Raw genomic sequence first — 22934 nt, forward strand, 5'->3', positions numbered from 1 at the left:
GAGACTTAATTAGACTCGTTTTTGACCTCATGTCCTTACGGGTTAGCCTGCCCCACCGGCAGTGTAGACATTCAATAGACACAAGCACTGGCTATGTGGACACGAGACACCAAGTAAACCCTCATGTGCCGGGAGACATCATCTCACTTTTCAAGAAATTGGACACCGGACAGGACAGCTTTAATATCCTGAGGTGACATGGCAGTGGGCTGACCGAATGCACTTTCCCCTGGCATGTTTTTCCTTAATCTGAATAAAACCAGAGCCAATTGAAGTACGGTAAGAATGTGTCCTTAGGGCAAATAGCTGCACGTGTCCAGAGGCTACCGAGCAGCAGGTAAATTCCCTCTCCCCGGCTCTTTTCCCAATTTGTCCTTGTGCCAACAAAAGTGAAATTCAATCCAACCACTGCCTGACTTACAGTCACTCCATGTCCCCTCCCTCCCAGAAGAGTTATTTTAAAACTTCAAACGCCCCGTCTCTCCCTCTCGACAGAAAACTGGACAAACAATTTGAGTGGAGGCGCCCGCTCCAGCGACAGAGGTGGAAGAGAGGAGGGAAAATACCCGTAGGAACACACTATTGTTTCAGAGAGAAGAGAAATACGTTGTTTTGTTTCGACAACAGAGGCAGCAGCAGGGTTGGCTGTCGGCGGTTGCCTGCCTGCAGCATAGCATGGCTTTGCGGGGGCAGCTTGCAGCAGAGGGACTCTCCCTTCCCCCTCCCTGTGCAGGCACTCTGCTTCTCTTATCTCTGCAAAGCTTGTGTCCTGCGCTGCCTGCTTAGATTTTGCGGGCAGTTTCTCTCCGTTCTGCCTTCTACCTCTTCTCTACCCCTTCTCACCCCGCACCATGTCCCTGCCTATGCTGTTGCCCGGCTCCTGCTGCCCCATGCTTGCTCCCCCGGGGACCTCCGCTGCCGCGTCCTCCTGCCCAGGAGACCTGCAGCCCCCGTTAGCCCCTCCAAGGGCCCGCTGGACCGCCTCGCATCGCGGCGGGGCCGCCGGCTGGCCCCTGCCGCCTCCCCGGGGCCCACCAGGCTTCTGCACTCTTCCTCCACCTCTGTCGTTGCTGCCTGCCGCCGCCGTCGCCGCCGGCCCCTCCTCCCAGCACCGGGGCTCGGCGGGGCTGCTGCCCGCCAGGCCGCTCCTGTCACTGGGCTTGCTGCAGCTCATTCTGGGCTGCTGCATGGTGGCGCTCAGCTTCGGGGCTCTCTCTCTCAGCGGCTCCCTGCAGATCAAGAACTCGTGCCCTTTTTGGGCGGGATCCTCGGTGAGTACAGCTTGCCCTGGGTACCAGAATCCCATCTCCTTTCAGTGCCTCTGCACTCGCATCCTCTCCTAGACCGTTTCCCGCACACCTCCCAGATGGATTTTTCCTCAGTCACCTCCCCGTTCCTTTCCCCCACACATTGCTTTACTGACTGCATTCATTCCAGTGCCCGCACCCCTCCCGCTGCCTTCCTCCTATCGCCCCCTCGTAGACTAGTGCTGTCCCCAAGTTTGGCACACCCGAATACATTCCCCCATCTCCAACCCGGAGCCGGCCCTGGGCGGCAAAAGATATATGGGCGCCCCCTAATTTGCATAAATAGTGATGTCACTGATATCACATAATGAGTCTTTAGTATGCAAAGGTTTACTTACATTAGGAACATGTTGCCATGCATAAGGTAGTAGACAAATACACTGATGTCCAGTATATGAATCGTCAATACAATATTTACCTATGTGACAATATCAGGAGTGAGGCTTTATTTTGAACTAGCAGACAGTGTGAGGTGAATACCTTGTACAGACTTCTCATTTGAGCAGATAAGGCATATTGTGATAAAAGGATTTGCCCAGGAGCACTCCCTGGTTATGTGATGAAGCTGGGATTTGAGAGCAGTTTACAATTCAGGAACTTTAGCACATTTCTTCCTATATGTAATTGGTAGAAATACTGTTTGCAAAAGGTCTTTTTGAAACTGGTTTGAAAACACTATCTGTGGAAGGCATTGCAAAAAATATGGTGATTGTATTTTGCTAACTGAAATGAGCTGCTGTTTTTGCAGACGTTTCACAATTGTTTTATTTTTGTGTGTATATTTGGCTAATACTTGCACCTAGATGCCTTTGGGTTTAGTGCGCTTTACCATTTTAACAATAGATAAATTAAAGTTAAATATTGTCCAAATTAGCAATATGCTTTTATTTTAGAAGGTACAGATGACGATTATTGGGACTGGCCAAAAACAAAAAAAAATAATAGAAAATAATAACTAAATGGATCAAGCACTGCTCACTACAAAATGTCAAAGGAGCCTCATTAATGTGTACCCCCTGAGCCTTGATTGGAGGCAGGTGAGCAGGCCAAAACTGTATGCCGGTGTAGAATAGCAGGTGATCCTATAGCAGACAGTTGCAAAGACAACTGAGCAGGTTGTGAGACTGTTGCTGAGATGTACGATTAGACTTTCCTGTAAATAATATGTCTTCTTTCCTATTCCTGCAGCAACATATGGTGTGAAATGTGGTGTTTTGACATAGGGATGAGTTGGCTTTCTCACTTCACTCAGTGTCTGAACTGTTGGCCCCATAGCAAAAATCAAAAGCGGGTACCCAAACATACACGCACAGTAAGTGAACATACCTTCACGTGAATGATACAAATTTAGTTCCATTGACTTTTCCCTGTAGAAGAAAGTGCACTAAGCAGAAGAGCATTGGCCTTTCAAAAAAAGTTATCAACAACAGAAAAACAATCTTAGATGAAATGTTCCAATAAATACGCTGGCAAAGTGTAAAAGGTGCTCACTGTTTAAACCCAGCAATGTGTAGTGAAATATGCAATGGAGAACAAAATCCCAATACGAGCATGTGCTTTGTGTATGTGCCTGCACTGGAAACATGACAACCTGGGTGAAATCCTGACAGTCAAATACTTGAGCAAGCTTGCTGACCTCAAAACACCCGAGGTTGCGTCCACCCTCTGAAAAATGTTACTGTCCACCCACATGTATCCTTTACTTGTGCCCTGAAGTGCAGCAGATGAGCACAATCTGGGGAAAATAACTGCACCAGTCCCCAGGATTTTAACCTCATTTGCCACATCTTGGGCAAATATTCAGGACGCACTTGCCCTCTTATCATTTCCCCTCCTCAACCCAATGTCTGGCTTTCAACAATACTCTGCTTTATGAAGATGACTTGAAAAGTACACACACCATAGTAAGGCACCCACTAAAATATATAAATCCTGGCAGAAATATGTTAAACAAACAGTGTACAATTGTGGTATTATTACCTCACCTTGAATTAGGAGACTACAAATACCAGAATGCAATTCAGCAAATGGCAAAAAAGTTCTTTGTTTTTTCAAGACGTATAACATGCAATGTGTGAAATGGTTGCCTGTTTGTGTTTCAGTGTTTGGCAAATGCAGGGTTCAAATATGATGTGATGAAAATAGCACATTCTACCAAAAATGAATGCTTTTTGGGGTGTTAAATATGAACATCTGAATTAAAACTGTTTTGCGTGATATATTGTAAATGACCTGGAGAACAGCGTAGATTTAGGCAGTTAGCTGGTGCTTTGTATGTGCTTTCAGAATGAAAATGCATTTCTTAAAGCAGAAACGTTACAAACATCTCCTCCAAAACAATGGTCTCTTAAATGGGCTAGCACTTGTAAATCGCCCCCACTTTAAATGCTCTGCTTGAAGAAAGACAGTGATAAGTAGTGATTAAGAGGCCTACAGCGTCAGGTCTGGTTCTGGGGGAGGGCGTTAGCCTCTAGAGAGCCACAGGAAGTTGGGAGGCAACACTGTGACCTCACGAGAGTTTAGTACAGAAGCCGCACAGGTGCCCTTAAAACAATACTGTTGGTATAGTTGGGGCAGGCACTGGTGCCTGCTGGGCCCCCCCTCTGACAGCGGGGCCCTGGGCCACTGCACAGACTGCCCATGCCTCTGCGAGTTCAGCCCCATCGTCTCGCATTTCCTTTTCCACAAAACCCCTTCCTGTTTTATTTGTCATTGCTTTTTCCACACATTCCTCAAAGTTGGCCCCCACACACCTCTACCTTTCCCTGCTCCTTTCAGTGACTTCCACGCACATCTGAGTATATTTCTCACCACACGCTCTTCTGAATACACCCCCAATGCCTTGGCCAACAGCCCACATCTGCACCCTGTGCCTCTCTTCCATATCTCCAGCACCTGCCTTTCCCTGCCACATCCTCTTATAGCTTGCTTTATAGCTTGCTTCCCTTCAATCTGCCAGTGCTCCTCCCTCATCCCCTGCAGTCTTTCGTGTGTGTTTCATGACGCCCCCCCCCCATGCGCCTTTCCACACGATAATGTATTTCACTTACACCCAGGGTCGGACAGGCCATTCCGACTGCCAACAAATTCCTTGTGCTATTCCAACACATCGCTTCTGGCACTCTGCACTGTCCTTTTCCTCTACGCTCCTCCTTCAGATGTCCCTACCTGTACCTTTCCCAGCCACTCCTCTCGGTGCCTTTCCTGCACATAACCTGCAACCCTTGACTCTCCAGATATTTTGAAGGACAACTCCCATCAGCCTTAGCCTACACAGTCAATGGTGAGGGTTTATGTGTTTTTTGTTTTTTTTAGCCCAAAACATCTAGCGAACTATAGGTTGCAGGCACCTTCCCCACACCGTCTCTCTGCCTTTCCCACACCTCTATTTCAACCATGTACCTTTCCTTCAATATTACCATACACCACAAGCAAGGCCGGCCGTAAGCTTTGCGAGGCCCTGTGCAGTAAAAGATGCACTGGCCCCCTAACTTGCCTATGTAACGACATCACAGAAAACGATATCACAGAAGGAGCCTTTAATACTCGAGGGGTTCATGTGAAGTTACATTTAAAGGAGTTGCCAGAATACAAGAGACAAACTTTGTGATGTCCAGAATATGGGTGTCACTGTTATTATTACATACATGGAAATATCATGAATGATACTTTTTTTGGAGTAGTGAACAGTGTGAGCTGAATCTTTTTTATGGACTTTGAATGTTGGAGTACACACTTTTATTAAGTGGTGAAGCCGGGGTTTGAGACTTCTATCTGGCACTTGAAGATTTATCTTGCCAGCTGTAGTCGGTGGGCATTTTGTTTTTGAGCAATCTCTTTAGTTTGGACAATTAGGTGGTGCTTGCACCACCTTAAGCCGAAACTATTGCACAGCTTATAGGTGTTGTTTGTTTTTTTGCCCACCCATTGACTGCCCATGCTATTTAAAAAAAAAATTATTAGCGATTTGGTTTGTATACATATAAACCTTTTCACCATACAATACATTCAAATACCATAGCAAATGCAAAGTTACAATACCAACTTTTAAAATCAGATAACTGACATTATCCTAAAAACAGATTTGGATTTTTAACATTTTAAATATATTCAATTAAACTCTGTACAAATATAAAAGACAAGTTATCCTGTCGCCTAACCTGTCCATAAAAAAGCATCGGCCTGCAGCATAAAGCTAAAGTGCTTGTGCTTTAAATCTGCAGTAGCTTTGCAACTCAAAATCAAATGCTGTTAAAGTTTCACCAGAACCATGTTTCTTGCAGAGTCTACACCCCATTTCTTGTTGAGGAGTTTTTAGCCGAGGACAAATAATTTCAAGTGTAGAGAGTTTGTTAATCTTAAACCTGAGGTAAATATCTCTGGCTCTATTACATGGAAAAACAGTAGTATACCTAGAGAGTGTTGTTTCTTCCCATGGGAAGTTACTATATTCCCTGTAGAGTTTGTGTGCGCTTCGGTGATCCACTGTCTCACACCAATCAATCTCAGAAAGTTTCTTCTTCACAAATGAAAGAATTATTCGTTTGTGCAATCTGATCCAGGCCAATTTTCTCTAGCAACGAAAGCATAGTCTGACTAAAATTCTTTAATGAAATGGAAGAATTCATCGCAAGAGTTGTATGAAGATTCTCAAGCTATGAGTTGGCTGTAGGATTAAAAAATGTCTGATACAGACTTAATCTAGACCATTGTACTACTGCAGCCAATGATGTCAAACCAAACTCATGCCTGATGATGCATCCCGGGGCTGAAAGAGATGAGTTCAGTCCTTTCTTCCAGATGATAGCCTGTAAGGAGTTGGGATATGAACTTGTACATGGAAGAATGGTTGCTAGACCATACATTAAGGTTGGTACTACCTTTGCCAGGCAGTACTTTCTGAAGGGAAGGAGAGAGTATGTGCACAAAGTTAATTGTAACCTTTTTATCTGGGCAATGAGCGAAAGATATTTCAATCTCGGAGTCTCCCTAAAAGAAGATTGAGGATCATTATAAGCAAATGTAAAGCCCAAGTATCATGTTGATTGGGCAACTTCCAGACGTGCATTGCCGACCGACCATATCATAATCTTTGGTTTCCGTTTTTTTGTAAATAGGATTATTTTTGGTTTATCGCCATTGACCTTAAGGTTATTGGAAGCTGCAAAGTCATAAAAGGCTGATAAGTCATAAAAGGCTGATAAAGTTCTTTGCGATTCCCATGGGGTCAAGTCAAACAACATTACTCGTTGGCTAATCCCTATGGTCTTTCCCACCTAATTCCTGCCCTTCCCCGCCCAAAATCCCTCCTCATGGGAAACCTGCTTTTGGAATGCAGTGCATAAAATGCGATTGTATTTTGCTAACAGAAGTAAATTGTTATTTCGCAGTGTTTTCATGATTACTGTTTTGTTATTGTGTATGTATTTGGGCATTTTGTCCAACATAGCAATACAATTTTAATTCACAAGCTACAGATGAGGATTTATTTTCCTGCCAAAAAGAAATGAATCTCCAGGCAATGCTTATCATTATTTTTGAAACATAAGGTGACCTATTTACCCATGTCTCCTTCTGTGAGTGCAAGTTCCATTGATATCAGGGCAGGGATTGGCCCTCGGCTGACAGAGCAACATGCCTCTACTGCAGCATTGCCTCATAGTGTGATCGAAGCAGAGCCTTTAGATCTTGTTAGATCAGCCTCACCTTGACCGAGGTGTTACTGTACATCTGGATGAAAATATCTGGAAAAAACTTTATAAAAGAGGTAACTTGGATGATTTCACCTTCATCATTTATAATGATGAATGGGATGTAGATATATCCTTGGAGAGCTCGCACCTCATCAGCTCATCTGGCTCCCACTCCCGTGCTCCAGGACCAAGTGCTCTCTGCAACTTAGTTTTGAAGCAGGATCTGAATCTATGGGTGGTAATCTTACACACCCTATTTCAGAGTATCCGAGATTATAAAATCTTTCCAACATCATGGAACACCTCCATCATTGTACCCATCTATAAGAAGGGGAACTGCCTTTACCCATCAAATTACCGTCCGATCACCCTTCTGGATGTAGAATGTAAAGTATTCGGAAAGTGTGACCTGAGAAGAATAAAAGACTGGATTTTGAGGTCTGGTAGAATATCTAAATTCTGGCGCAAGGTCTCCAAGGATATATCTACATCCCATTTGCCATTACGGATGAAATCATCCAAGTTATCCCTTTTATAAAGTTTTTTCCAGATTTTCTAATCCAGATACATAGTAACACCTCGGTCAAGGTAAGGCTGAGCGCTAAGGGCGAAACAACTAGGACATTAGACACAGCGCGTGGGCTGAGGCAGGGGTGTACTTTGGCCGCCTGCCACTTTAACCTGTACTTATCAGACTTTGGTGAAGTGCTCAAAGAAGTATCATTCGCTCCCCCAAGGGTGCAGTGAGAAAGATGTTTCTGGGTGGCATACACAGATGACGTGCTGCAATTGGATAAAACCCCGGGGGTCTGCAGAAATTCCTCAACATGTTAGAAGACTATGTGAAAGCAAATACTCTTGTGGTGAACCCCTCTAAGTCTAATATCCTGTGCTTTAAAGGAAAAAAGAAAAATGTCCAAACTACATTTAAATGGCAATTGGGTATGTCTACACTTCAGATTCTCCAAACAGTGAAATACTTGGGGTTAACCTTTGTTACGCCATTGAAATATGGGATTAAGAAGGAAGCAGTGTGGTCCAAGGGGAGACAATATGTTGCCCAAATGGTGCACATTAAGAGAAAGTACTGTCGCTTCACTATGGATCCACTGCTCCACTTCTATAGTGCTAAGATGGTGCCAGCGGTTCTATATGGTCTAGAAATAGGGAGAGGGGTAGCCAAATTAGACCTTTGTAAACTAGAGGGCCAAATCTGGAGGAAGGTCCTGGCACTCCCGAACTGTGCACCAGTCTCTATATATCACGCTTTGAACTAGGTTCAAATTCAATGAATAGCTTGGTCTGTCTGAGAAAGATAGTGCTATACCGCAAATTAATCGGGAGCAATTCGAACACGTCTGATGGGGAAAGAGACAGGGTGTTACGGAAAAGGGCAGGGTGCACCCTTTTAAATAAACTATGAGGAAATAATGGCACGTTATGAGATCAATACCTCGATCCTGTTAGAAAACCCAGAGAAAGCGAAAAAAATAAATGTTTAGAATATGACTGGGCTGAACACCTGTGAAGAGAGAAGGAAACTCAAGTCCTTCAGGGAAATAAAGTTAGAGGCCAGGAAAAGGTGTTTTATACCAAAATATTCGAAGCAATGTCCAGAAGGCCGCTATAGAGACATCTTCGTGAGTTCACGATTTAACTTGATCCACACAGGTGAGGTCTTATTTATAAATGCGGCAGGTCCATATTGCAGGACTGCTGGCACGTCCCTAAAGCACCTCATGATCACGTGCCTATAACTGCAGGAGCCTAGGGTGGAATCCTTCGGACCCTATGTTCATGACTTAAACACATTGAATGAGGAAAGTTTTTGGAAGTATCTTTTATCAGGAAATTGTACCCCATTTTTTTTATTAACACTCTGCGTTTTTAAAGAAAGTGGGTCTGATGAAATGGGGTTGGTGGAATATTTGACATGAGGGGGAAAAGGTTTTCTTTTTTTTCTTCTGTTTTTAATGTAATGCTGATTAATGGAGCAAGGTTTACCTTGTAAATGTAATCATGATAAATTTTATCTTTTGTGTGCATGAAAGCAGCGCAGCGTCTGGGGAATACCACCCGGGTCACTCGGCATACACATCGCAGCTGGTGGCCGTGGGCTACGCCACATACTACCCATGCCATAGGGGCCCAGGCCCCAACCATGACTGTAAACACCCCCCACATCTCCCCTCTACCTGCATCGAACCCTTCCCCCTGCTATCTCCCCTGCTTGGTATTAATGGGAGAGCAAATGTCGTCTTTTTTAGCCCCACGTGATCCTAGTCCTTGCGCCATCACTCAGCAAAACAAACCACAGCAAATCGGACTTCCTGCTGACATGATTTTATTCTGAGGGCGGGTGCTGCGTTGGGTGAAAGCTTGCTCGCGAGCTCATGATACAGTCCCATTCCTTTCTCCCTGGCATTTCACTCTTCTAAATATCTCAGAAAGCACGAGGTGGCATTGCCAAAAAATAAATCACAATGTACTGGGTGAAATTGATATTTTCCTGGAGAGGGGGCACAGGTCCCTTTCAAAACATTGTATTTGCATTTAAAAATAGCCGCATTGCATGTTCCGCTGAGCGGCACGTCGTACACGTAGACGTTTTCCCGCCGTGTACAGAGTTTTTACCAGTGCTGTTGCAATGTCGATGTCAGTAATGCCGCCACCTTGACGGTAGGCAGCCTGGTTGTGCTTGGCGTGGTTTAATACAGAGAAGGAAGGATGGGCGGGAGGAGGGAAAGCACAGTATCGGCAGATAAATACACCATGGACAACATCTGTTTGATATGCTGTAGTCGGCTGGCTTTCCAAATGGTTTCATCAAAAGAGTTCCATAAGGGATAGCTTTCTGCAGTTTTTGTTTAAATGTACATTATGCATATTATTGTTTGCATTGTTCGCAACTAAACTAAAGACATTTGTTTTAGAAACTGTTGTGTGGGGTTTGGGGGGTGTACACATGGGGCTAACGCACACGAAGAACGGGACACAGACACAGGTCTCTGCGTTACAAAGTCCGCCGCCATACTGGTGCACGTGCTGCCCCGACTCCATTTAATTAGGACAGTCGGCCTCATTACGACCCCGGCGGAAAGTGAATAACGATGCCGGTAAAGGATTACCGGCATCGCTTACCGCTCCGGCCGATTAGGACCTGATAAACCGCTATTAGCGGCACCGTAATTAACGGTGCCGTTAAAAGCGGCAAGTGCGCGGGCACGCAACCACCCATGCCGCAAATACAGGCATTGCGCAAACAGGAGATCATCACACGTTAGGCGGACATGCAAATAACGCCCTACTGAAGCCCGAAAAATACTTTACCGGCATGGAGCTAATTCCGCCATCGCGGATCACCCGTAAACGGCCATGTGCAGTGTTCCCAACTGCCACAGGTGCACACAATCAGCACAGGTGGAGGCAATACAGACTGGGCCAGCACAAAAGGAGCACACCCCACTCCTTCCCACACCCAGTCACACTCCACAATGATTCCAATACTACTAGCAATGCTGGGGCTGGAGGACATGATTGCAGTGGAAGTGCTTACAACAACAACAGGCAGCACAGAGGAGACGCAGGAGGAGAAGGAGGGCAAAGCAGGGCCAGCATGCCCCACCAGTGCAGCCAGTGGCACCACGCAGGCAGCCCCCAATCCCTCGCATCAGAGCCAGTCCATTCAACCTAACCCCTGAGCAGATCCACCTGTACCGCCTGGACCGGGACACCATCACCTCCATTGTGGACATGATACATGACGACATTGTCAGCCTGATTGAAACACGCACCGCCATCCCACCCCTACTGAAGGTAGTGTCTGTGCTCCACTTCCTGGCCACAGGCACCTACCAGCACACAGTTTGGCACATGCATGGCATTTCACAACCAATATTGTCGCGTACGCTGAACCAAGTGCTTGATGCCCTCCTCAAGTACACAGACGACCACATTTCCTTACCACGTTCTGCCCAGGAGATCTCAAACACCAAAGTTGGTTTCCATTCACTGGCCGGCATCCCTGGTTGCATTGGCGCCATCGACTGCACCCATGTGGAATTGGTGGTCCCACATGCCATGGAGGTAGCATACTGCAACCGTAAGCTTTACCACTCAATCAACGTGCAAATGGTATGTGACTCAAACAAGATCATCACACATTGTTGTGCCCGATTCCCCGGATCAACCCATGATTCAATGGTCCTGCGGAACTCCACGCTACCACGCTACATGGAGCGACATGCAGGGCAGAGATCCTGGCTTCTCGGTGAGTCGCATGTTAGGCACATGGAAATGTGATGTGGGTATGTGATTGGGGTAGAGATGCATACTTCACCTGGCTGATATGGGGGGGGAGAGATGCATACTTCACCTGGCTGAGATGGGGGGGGAGAGATGCATACTTCACCTGGCTGAGATGGGGGGGGATGCATACTTCACCTGGCTGAGATGGGGGGGGATGCATACTTCACCTGGCTGAGATGGGGGGGAGATGCATACTTCACCTGGCTGAGATGGGGGTGGGGGGGAGATGCATACTTCACCTGGCTGAGATGGGGGAGGAGAGATGCATACTTCACCTGGCTGAGATGGGGGGGGGGATGCATACTTCACCTGGCTGAGATGGGGGGGGGAGATGCATACTTTACCTGGCTGAGATGGGGGGGAGAGATGCATACTTCACCTGGCTGAGATGGGGGGGGGAGAGATGCATACTTCACCTGGCTGAGATGGGGGGAGAGATGCATACTTCACCTGGCTGTGATGTGGGGGAGAGATGCATACTTCACCTGCCTTTGATGGGGGGAGGGATGCATACTTCACCTGGCTGAGATGGGGGGTGGTGCATACTTCACCTGGCTGAGATGGGGGTGGGGGGAGATGCATACTTCACCTGGCTGAGATGGGGGGGAGATGCATACTTTACCTGGCTGAGATGGGGGGGAGATGCATACTTCACCTGGCTGAGATGGGGGGGAGATGCATACTTCACCTGGCTGAGATGGGGGGGGAGAGATGCATACTTCACCTGGCTGAGATGGGGGAGGGGAGATGCATACTTCACCTGGCTGAGATGGGCGGGGGGGGGAGAGATGCATACTTCACCTGGCTGAGATGGGCGGGGGGGTGAGATGCATACTTCACCTGGCTGAGATGGGCGGGGGGAGAGATGCATACTTCACCTGGCTGAGATGGACGGGGGGAGAGATGCATACTTTACCTGGCTGAGATGGTGGGGGAGATGCATACTTCACCTGGCTGCAAGTGCCTGAGGGAATGGACCATGCTCATACCCCAAAGCAGCCCAGACTGGACCTGACGCCTGACCACATAATGCAAGATGTAAGCAGCCCTACCATGTAAATGATGCAGTGTCACAACCATTCCACAACCATCTGCATGTGGACTGTACCAAATCGGACCACATTCCCCTCAACACAATGCAGCTACAAGCAATTACTATGGCCAATACACAGCACCAAATACCATCAACTGAAAGGACAGTCCCCCATTACTGCGTACAAAGGAGTCACATGAGGGTCAAATACATCAATACACCACTACACTGACACAGAGGTTCAACTGAATTGCATGTCACCATTTGTTGTGCATAGTGAGATCATCATGAGGCTGACATCAACGGTGCCAGGATGAAAGCATACAAATTACTGGACATCAGCCAGATCATAGACACAACCGCCGTGGACTAACACAGTGCATGAGCACTCACAAGGAAGTGGACCCCCCTGCGCCCACTAGTTGATGGCACGCACACCAGTCCATAAGAGGAATACGCACATAGCAATCACATCGTGTGTCTCCATTCATGCATGGAAATGTGGTTGAAATGAAGAAATAAATGCATGCTATGGTCTCAATGAATGAGGTCCCATATGATGTGATGACTTACACATATATTGTTGCCCACATGCAGGTGATGCAGGCTATCCCTTGAAGAGGTGGCTCCTTACTCCAGTCCGGAACCCACAGAACAGACACGAGGAGGACTATAATCATGCACATACATGTACCGTGTGTTGATTGAGCAGACATTTGGCCTCTTGAAGGCATGGTTTCGCTGCCTGAGCAGGTCTGGTGGGGCACTCCTGTACCACCATGAGAAGGTGGCAAAGATCGTCATGGCATGTGTCATGCTACACAACATGTGCATCAGACGGAATGTGCCCTGCCCCCAGATGCTGAACTGCAACCACCTGACGATGAGGAGGTTGGGGATGGGGCAGCACCTCAGGGAGGCAGCGATGCACAGGAGGGACGTGACATGCGTCAAACTCTGATCAACCAATGTTTCTAGCACACATGGATGGGGAGTGTGACATGGAGATGGCACGCGGGGCACTGGGTGTGTCAGGGACATGGACACTGTAGCCTGTTCACCAATGAAGCACAAGTACGCAATAAGTAATGTCCACACATGTGAATTATGAGTTACCAAAATGTGTATTGAAGAATTATGACAAAGTGAACAAGCCCTCCACCCCACACACCCTCTCCCCCCTCAACTCCCCCACACACCCTCTCCCCCCTCAACTCCCCCACACACCCTCTCCCTCTACCCCCTCAACTCCCCCACACACCCTCTCCCCCGTCCCCCCTCAACTCCCCCACACACCCTCTCCCCCCTCAACTCCCCCACACATGGTGTGCAGTAGCGTGCATCAGTGGTCCATATGGCACCAGTATGCATGGCTGTGCCTACTGGCCTCCCCCTCTTCCAGCACCAGGTGCCCCCCTGTCCAATCTGCGCAGGTTCCTGCCAGACGTCCGCACGGGGCTGGTCCTGGTTGAACTAGCAGTTGATGATGTACCCGGTTGTTCAGAAAACTGTGGTGGACGCATGGCCTGAATTGCTGCCACCATCTCAGAGAGGACGTGCCGCACTGCTGCCAATTCGGCACAAATGTCCTTCGAGGATGACTCAATAGCTGATTTCAAAGATGCAGCACATTCCCGGATGTCATCCCTTACACTCCCACGTTCAGTTATGTGCTGCGTCAACAGGCCAGTGAGCTCCTGCTGGCGCCTCTGAATGTCCTGGATCCCCTCTTGGGTGGTTGGGGCTGCGGTGGGTCTTTGAGGGGTTTCCAAAATACTATGTTCCTCGGGCACAGTTGACATGGTGCTGGGAGTTGCAGGCCATGAATGATCAGGAGACAGCCCGTGCATGCTGGTGTCCCGCATGCTGCACGGGGACAGTTGTGGGGAATGCAGGGGGCCTGTGGCAGGATTTGCAACATGCAGCTGATCCTCTTGCTCATCATCAGAGACTGCTGCTGTGGCAGTTGTCTCGCCCACTGTGCTGCTTGCAGCCGATGCAGTCCCTTCTGCTGCTGCCACTTGGGTGCTGGTGGCTGTTGTGGGCGCTGTAGTGGGGGCCGTAGAGCACATTGGTGCTTTGGCCTGTGGTGTTGTCTTGGCCTTCCGATGTGGTGCTGGTTGGCCTATGCCCCTTGAAGTGGAGGGGCGGTGTTGTCCCTCCTCGGCCCTGGCCTTCTTCCGTGGTGTGCCATCTTCCTCCCTGCTGTCCTCATCACCACTGTCTGACTGCGTGCCTGTGGGGGACCAATAGAGGGAGAGGGTTAATGATGGGTCTACAGGCATCGGGCATGCATTGGGGTGGCTGCATCCATATGGAATGGCAGATGATTGACATTGGGGGAGTGACATACGGGTTGCTTGGCTTTTGGGTGGGTGATGCATGGAGGCGTCTGGCCTTACTCATATGGGGTGCATTCAGCATGTGGACAAGGTGATGCTCTGCACTGCCTGTAGGCAGTCTTGTACTCATGTGTCTGGTGGACCCTGCTCTACATCATTGCACTGTCAGTTCAGGTGGACATCATCGTGGTGGTATTAGCATTGTATCATTTGGGACACCTACCTGCATCGGCCGATGACAGTGCTCCTCGCTCCATGTCCCAGACTCTGTGAATTGACTCTGCCCCTATGGTGGTGGCGCATATCTCCTCCCACTGATGTAATTTGATGGGGGACTCCGCACCCCCACCTGTCGCCATCCCCATGTTGCGGTTTGCGGAGAGTATGCTGCGTACGCGTAAACGCAGGTCATCCCAGCGCTTACAGCATTCTTTTGGTGTGCGGGGTGTGGTGCCAATGGCGCTGACTTTCTGGCTGACCTCCGCCCAAATCTGCTTTTTGCGCAGCAGTGCTGGACGGGACATCTCGTTTGAGAAGACCTCATCTGCATGCTCCTGCAGTGTCTCAGCTAGCATTGTCAGCTCCTCTCTGGAGAAGCGCTCCTTGTGCTGGCGATCTCTCATTTTCTTCACAGCTTTTGGCATGGTTAAATGCAAAAGGTAGTGGTGGAGGTGTGCAAGAGTTCCGGGGGTCAGATGACTTCTGGTTGTGGTGGATGGCAATGGATTGTGTTTTTAAACATGGCCGCCGTGCTCTTTCCCGTTCCTGTGCGATGACGCTACTTCCGGTTCCGATTATTAACGGCCACCGCTAATAGCTTGGATGCCGGAGGAGCTATTTCACTTCAGACGGTGCCGGAAAGGGTTTTTTTCGGGGTTTTACGGCATGGCGGTGAGGTCATTACCAGCATGGCGCAAAGCTCGTGCCCGCGAACTCGTAATGGGCCGCTTTTAGCTGTCTATTGCCAGCACGGACACGGTAATTGCGCCATGCCGGTAATGACCGGTACTTAGCGCCCGGGTCGTAATGAGGGCCAGTGTCATGATGGTGACTCGTAAAAGGGACTCCACCACACTCCTCCTTTTTCCTAACAACAAACAAAACAGGAGAAAATGAAGTTCAGAAACATAACTAGAGCCATGACAGCAGGTGCAATCTAGTCATCACCTGCATGCTGTTCTCTTCCAACACATAGGGGGTCATTCCGAGTTTGGAGGCAGCCATGGTGCTGCTAGCACCATGGCTGCCTCCAAACTCGGGTCCGGGCCCATGGTGTTGGAATGGGGACCTACCGGGACATTCCGCCCTATGCGGACCCAGTAAGTCCCCATTTTGAAATTCATTCCCCATTCCCATTTGAGCCCCCAGAGGGCTCAATGGGAATGAGCTAATAATGGGCCCGAAAATTGCGGGCCCGTTATTAGCTCCATGGTCCCTTAACGGGTCCCACTAAGGGCGGCTGGTAAAACCAGCCGGCCCTGTTGGGACCCGCTAAGGGACCTCGTAATAGGGCGGTAGGGCGTTAACGGCACCGGCATCCTTACCGGTGCCGTTAACCCTGTACCGCCTGGGTCGGAATGACCCCCATAGTCTTTTAGGTATGCAGGGCGTCATCGCGACTCCTTCACAGGGTACCTTTGTGGTGACGGTGTATCTCCAGCACTGCCCATGACCTCTGCTCGAGACCAGCCCCTCCTTAGCAGTTTCCGGGTCATCGCTCAGATCCTCTTCCCTGTTGTTCCTTTCATCATCTGGTGGGACACCTGCAGGTGAGTCCTCCGAAGGATACTCTTCCCCCGAAGAACATTTCTTGAAAAAAATGGATTTCTTGTCACAGTGATACGCCCATTAGTTTCTGTCACCATTGACCATTTCACATCAACCACGTGCAGAGGTCAGGTTCATAGGTCAAAGCTAACTTTCCGATGGCGTTCCTTCACTTTACCAACACAGCATCACCAATCGCCAGGAGATTCTCGTGTAGTCTCCTTTGCACGTTCTCTCATTTGCTCTGGATCTGTCCTGGTCAACCCTGCCATCGTCAATCACTCCTCGGCTTCGATCACCACCCTCAGGTATTAGGCCATGGGGACACCTCTGAAATAGGCCTTCAGCCTGAGGCACTCCCATCGAGCAATGCAGGGTGGTTCCGTATTCCATGAGGAGTTGATATAAGGCTCTCTTAAGGCACATCCCCTGTCCAGCTTCAACAGGGTCCATTTCCTGTCTCCTCTGGTGATCACCTCCCAAATCATCTCAAGGCACTCATCTTCTGAGGAGGATAGCCATATTTCATCAGTGGATATGGAGTTGAGGACATTGCTCTCGGATACCATTCTGACAAAATCCTCTGTCAAACTGTCTTCTGTACTGGCCAAACTATCTTTGGGGACAGGATTCCGGGAGAGGTAGTCGGCAGCATTGTCGGACCCTGGCTGGTACATCAAACTGAGGTTATATTCTTGCAATGCTATCATCCACCTCTCGATGTGGGACACTGGTTTTGCTGATGTTTTGTTAGAATCAGAACCAATGGCTTGTGGTCCGTGACAACGGTCACTGGTTTAAAGGTGACATTTCCGCCAACTCCAGAGCACAGCATGCACCTCTCACTCTATTTGAGAACAGAACAGTACTGCTTAGTCTCCGAAAGGGCCCTGCTGGCATAGGCGATTGGCCTCTCTTCTCCTTCGCTGTTGTGTTGGGCGAGCACCACACCCAAGCCAAACGTGCTTGCATCCGCAACAAGTTCTGATGCTAACCTAGGGTTGAAGAATCCATTGTGGTAACAGCAATTAACGCTTCCTTCATGGCGTCAAGCGTGGCCTGTCCCGCTGGCGTCCATTTCCACGGCGTGCCCTTTTTTGTGAGACTGCGGCGTGGTTCTGACAAAGTTGCCAGCCCCTTGATTAATCTGCTGCAATATGTGATCATCCCCAGGAAGCGGTGGACTTCTGATATATTCTCAGATGGTTTCGCAATCTTAATGTCTCGGCCCTTTGCATGATCGGCCGACACCCCACTCTCCTGGAAGATGAAGTCAAATAACTCAATATTCCGTTGTAAGAAACTGCATTTGTCTCTGTGAAGAGTAAGGCCCAACTGATGTATCCTGGCCAGGATCTTTTCCAAGCATTTCAAATGATCAGCCTCTGTGCATGCGAAGATCAGGATGTCGACGCTAATATTCAGGCTCCTTGGACCTCTGCCAGCACACCTCAAATGGCGTTTTGAAAAATGTTGGCGGCAGATGTAAGCCGTTTATAGCGCTAGAGGCCTTTGTGCATGGTAAAAGTCTTTATGTATCTTAACTCTGGGTGTAGCACTAACTGGTTATACCCATCCGTAAGTCGAGTTTTGAAAAAATACTGCCCCTTGTAAGTTTGCGACGATATTGTCAATAGTTGGTGTTAGATGACGTTCCCTCCTTATGGCCTTGTTGGGCAGGCACATATTCATGCAGATGCATACAGCATCCGGTTGCTTTGGTACAATGAGCGAGACCCATGGGGTAGGCCCTCTCCATGGGCTCGATGATGTCTAACTGAACAATCTTCTCGAGCTCCTGCTCCACTTGATCTCTGACATGGAACAGGATACCTTAAATGCTTCAGTTCAATGGGCTGGATGGTTTTGTCTATATGGAGGCGCACATCCTTCCAATTCCGTCAAATACATCCAGGAAGCTTTCGATGAGGGACTGCACGTCTTCCATGTAAACTCCAAACATGAAATTCACTATCCTCTGGGCCTCAGCTGTGGCACATTCAAGCAGTGTCACCTCGCTTACTTTCGTCATGAAGAAACGTGCCTTGATATCCATCTGTTCATGGCGCATGTTCGTGACAAACGTACCCTCCAGAGCCAGTGGCGTTCGTCAGCCAAAAGTGAAAATGCGTACTGGCGTCTCAGACAGAGTAAGGGGGGGAGGGTCAGGAAAGTGTTGCAAGAGTGCAGCCTAAGAGGCAACCTTCGGTGAGTTGAAGAGATTAGATACTTGTTACTGTTTTGACTTTTAATGGTGTAAAGGGGTGCACTTTTAGGGTGTTGGCACTGAGGCTGCCCAGTGTTAATGAGAACTTGTTCAAAAAAGAATACACTGGGTAAATCTCTGTGCCCTTAAGTTTAATAAACATGAAAAGAACAGAATCAAACTTGAGGCTCAGTTGCTCTTCAAACAAATGTTTTTGCACTTGTCAGTGAACTGTTGCTCCACTTTGGTTTTGGATTGAATTACAGTTAAACAATTATTTGCAATTTGAAAATATATACTTTGCGTCCATTTACGTTTCCTTTAAGTATTCAAATGCATGTTACATCACATGTTTAAGTAGTAGCAGGAAGTTGCTTCAAAGTTCAAATAATAGAAATTAATATTTATGCCCTTTGATATATGTTGCTTCACATAAATTGTTGCTAAGAGTTGTTTAGGAATTGTATTGATGCCCTCTTCAAACAAATGTTTTTGCACTTGTCAATGTACTGTTGCTCCACTTTGGCACGACATATCCTCGTAAAATGGTTAGGTATTCCAAGTGGCGTCGCTAGGGGAGGACTGGGGGGGCCAGGGACCCCCCCTGTGAATCCCTGTACCCCCCATGTGCCCCTACCACCTAAGACGAACAGTGACCATGTTCTCCCTTTACTTTTGTCTGTGCCCCCCTACTTTTGTCTTTGGCCCCCTCTGTGCCCCTCCTAAATTTGATTCCTGGCGACGCCACTGAGTATTCCACGCCTTTGGAAGGGTAGTCACCTGTGTATGGCAGGTCATAACCGCACTGCGGACAGTACGACGTGCGCTCAGCCCGGCTGTCTTTCCTCGGCCATTGACTTCTACGCACAAGCTTATTGGGCTGCTGCTTCCCAACAGCACATACCCCTTCAAGTGTAAGGGTCTGCATAGTGGCATCCATACCAGATGCTCTTATGTCGGTTAGTTAATGGGACTGGCCAAGTTCTAGGATTCTGGCCAGTGTAATCCCCGGTGCTGTCAGTATTTGCCTGCTCATTTTGGTGGAGTGGCAACCTTGGATGATCTGCTGTCTGACCTTCTCTTCTTCATCAGCTAGAGCACATGACATGGCTAGATACTGCAGTTGTCCATGGAAAGCGTCTAATGATTTGCCCTCCTTCTGCTTTGCTGAGCGCATGACAAAGTGTTCCTAATCCACATTTACCATAGGCATGAAGAATTCCCATAGCGCCGCAACAGCTGCCCCATAGGAATTGTCTTCTGGGCGAAACGTCTTGAATACTTTATGTACAGTAGTCCCTGTAGAGTATAGTAATGTAGATTTTTTTTTCATGATCGTCCCTGTTGCCCACAGCGTTAAAACACATTTCAAAGCGCTCTATCTGCAAAGTCCGACGATGCCCTAGGCTAGATGCGAACCTTCATAAGTCAAATTCTGTGAGCGGTGCTAGTGCGCCTTGTTGGCGGGGAATCCTGGCCATGGCAGGAGCTCCATCCTCTTTATTGGCCATGATTACTCCACAGGGAGACACAGGCGTGGCACAGCCTCAATGTCCGTGAGTTGGGATAATATTGTGTCACACTAAGGACAGAAGGTGTTTTCACTTCTCTTCCACCCTCCGCAGACAGGCCACTGCCCATGACGCACAATGTGATGTGCCTGGAGAGTATCATGCAGCAGGGAAGGTAATGCTCAAGACTGTAAAGATGGGGGCGAATTAGCATGCCAGCAAGAGCCTCAACCCTCAAAAACAGGAAGCCCGCACCTGAAGCACAACTGATGTTCCAGCCTGTGCGCACATGGACGAGGGCAGGGCCCGGTATACCCAAGAGGCACTGCTGCCGACTGCAGCGAATCGCACACACGTGGGTACGCAATGCAGCCAGTAGGTGCCCAGGATCAATGCACAGCTGACGTCTGCACCGCGAGTGCTCAAACTGGCCAGCGGATGCACCACCGAGAGCGCGATGTTCCGCGCCTGTCAGCTGCTAGTCAGGGAGCATGATCACAATGCTCCAACGGACATAGACGGGCAGGTGACGGCACGCAGGGATCGAGGAGCTACAGCTAGTCACCATTGTTATGTGTGTGGGGGCGTTCACACAGTGCCCACATACACGAATAATGGGACAGAGACAGGTATCTGCATTACGAAGTCTGCCGCCATACTGGCGCACGTGCTGGCATGACTCCCTTTTATTAGGGAATCTCTAGCCAAATTGTCACAGTGCACTCCTCTTTTTCATTGAAATTTGACAAAAGTATAAAATTAGTATAAAATTAGTAGCGGGGTGCCGGGGAGAAAACCAACCCTGACGCTAGGTTGTATATAATATGAAATAAACAACAGATAACCACACACTTGTGGATTTCTCCCGTCCCCTGCACACCCAAAATGGTATTGTGAATACAAACAATCAATAAATGATATATACATGTTCAATTCTGTAGTTCAAAAATAACGCTTTTCTTATAACTTGTCTTATAAAAGATTCTTTACTCAAAAAATGTATGTATACACATTTACTTGTTCATGTTAGACCATATACAATACCAAACTGTTGAATTTGGAACTTTACAATATGTCACTTTGTTGATCATTTCACATTTGAATAGACAATATACAGTATGGTGCTTGATTATTCAATAATAACCCCTAATGGCAATCTCTTATGGAATATCAACATGTTAACTTGTGTCTCTACACATTTTGGGGTTTGATGCTCCCCTTCTTCAGGAGTTGTCTATTCCCTTCAATGATTCTGTTGTTCCATCTATAATAAACAATTTGAATTGTTTAGTTTTAAGTTTCATCATTCTATTGTTTTTTTATTATTACTGTCACTCTGATTATGATCTCATAATTAACTGACTAATTTTAAATGATTCAGTACATTTTTTGTACAAATTCAGAGAATTACCTATTCAACTCAAAAACAACAATAAAAATAAATAAGGTTTGCTCAACCAGTTTCTACAAATCCAGTAAAAAATATATACCCTATTGGGTATCCAGATTTTATCATATTTACTCTTCAGTTAGATCCATTAAAAAATTCACCTGTAGAACACTTCTTATGGTGTCTCCCACTCCTGGTTGGAGTGTCACCACTGCTTGTACAGTATGCTGCCCTTGGTGATGCAAGCAGGTCCCTCCTAGTACCAATGCTGTCCTTTTGGTTTTCTAAATGTGTGGACTGTTCTGCAAATAAAATATACAATCTGTAGTATACAATCTCCCCTGTTGTCACCATACATGGATTGTGGAGACCATGCCCCCGTTCTTACCTATCTGCTTGATTGTTGGTAGATTCTAGCTGGCTGAAAATTGCCCTTTGGGGTCCACTCATCAGTATTGAGTTTGTTAGAAAGTTCTCAGTCAATTCTAAAGGAAAGATTCCTATATTACTATGTTGTCTTCTCTTTGAAAGTTAAAGTAAATAATCAATTTAATAGCCCATGCTCATCTCTGTTTTCTATCTTGTTCATTTACCTTCTAGGTCAGGAGTCTCTGTCCTTCCATCTGCAATATGCCAATTTCGTAGCCTCTCGAGCGAGCAGCCGCAAAATGGCCGCCACCTTATTTACTTACGTCATGCGAGTGACGTCATCACATGTTCGCGCGATGACGTCACGCGCATTAACGTGTCATATTAGTTCCATGCGCCCGTTAGTTGTGTTAGTGTCCCATTGCTAAAGGCTTACATGAACGGGATCATCTCGTGCAGCCAACATTTTTTGAAAAAGTGCCCAATAAATATAGTTCAATAAAGAAACGCCTAACTTGTCACTTAATAGACTTATGTGTAGTGGATGATCCGGTGTTAAAACACAGTGTTCCTCAAAATAATTCTGAGATCATAAAAGTGCTCAGTCTGTTTTCTCATCTGTTGGTTGAACATTTCTTTTTTACAAAATTGTTATTAATCAAAATATTTTCGTTCTTTCACCTCTATGCATTCTAGGTTGTGTATAGTAAATCACAGTTGATGTCAATTATACTTCCACATCTCAATAGAATTCCTAACAATTTTCTCCCATTTTGCTGTTTAGATCACATGTATTTTACCACAGTTGATTTCATATGCAGTGACATTAGGTACATGTTTTGACTCACCAATGACATAACAGTCCATATTCCGGTTGATTCATTCAGTAGTTTAAGTTGTTTATACTCTTCATTCATGCCTCTAGGTGACTGGACTCCATGTCACCTAGAGGCATGAATGAAGAGTACAACCTTAGGGTACTTCTGTGAACATGAAGAATGTTAATCT

The 22934-nt window shown here is 47.3% G+C and overlaps 1 protein-coding gene across 3 annotated transcripts in view; it reads left to right on the forward strand.

The window, feature by feature from the left end:
• Positions 1-487: 487 nt before the first annotated feature.
• ENTREP1 (endosomal transmembrane epsin interactor 1) overlaps positions 488-22934 on the forward strand; it is a 367539-nt gene continuing 345092 nt past the window's right edge. Inside the window, exon 1 of one of the 3 annotated variants that reach the window (XM_069625781.1) lies at positions 488-1271. In XM_069625781.1, the coding sequence (XP_069481882.1) occupies positions 852-1271 (420 nt within the window). In that variant the 5' untranslated portion in view covers positions 488-851. The remainder of the gene's footprint in view (positions 1272-22934) is intronic. The other 2 variants (XM_069625780.1, XM_069625782.1) reach the window with 2 other exon arrangements.

The sequence above is a fragment of the Ambystoma mexicanum genome, chromosome 6p, assembly GCF_040938575.1.
Source record: "Ambystoma mexicanum isolate Mex_15411 chromosome 6p, UKY_AmexF1_1, whole genome shotgun sequence".
Lineage (NCBI taxonomy): Eukaryota > Metazoa > Chordata > Amphibia > Caudata > Ambystomatidae > Ambystoma > Ambystoma mexicanum.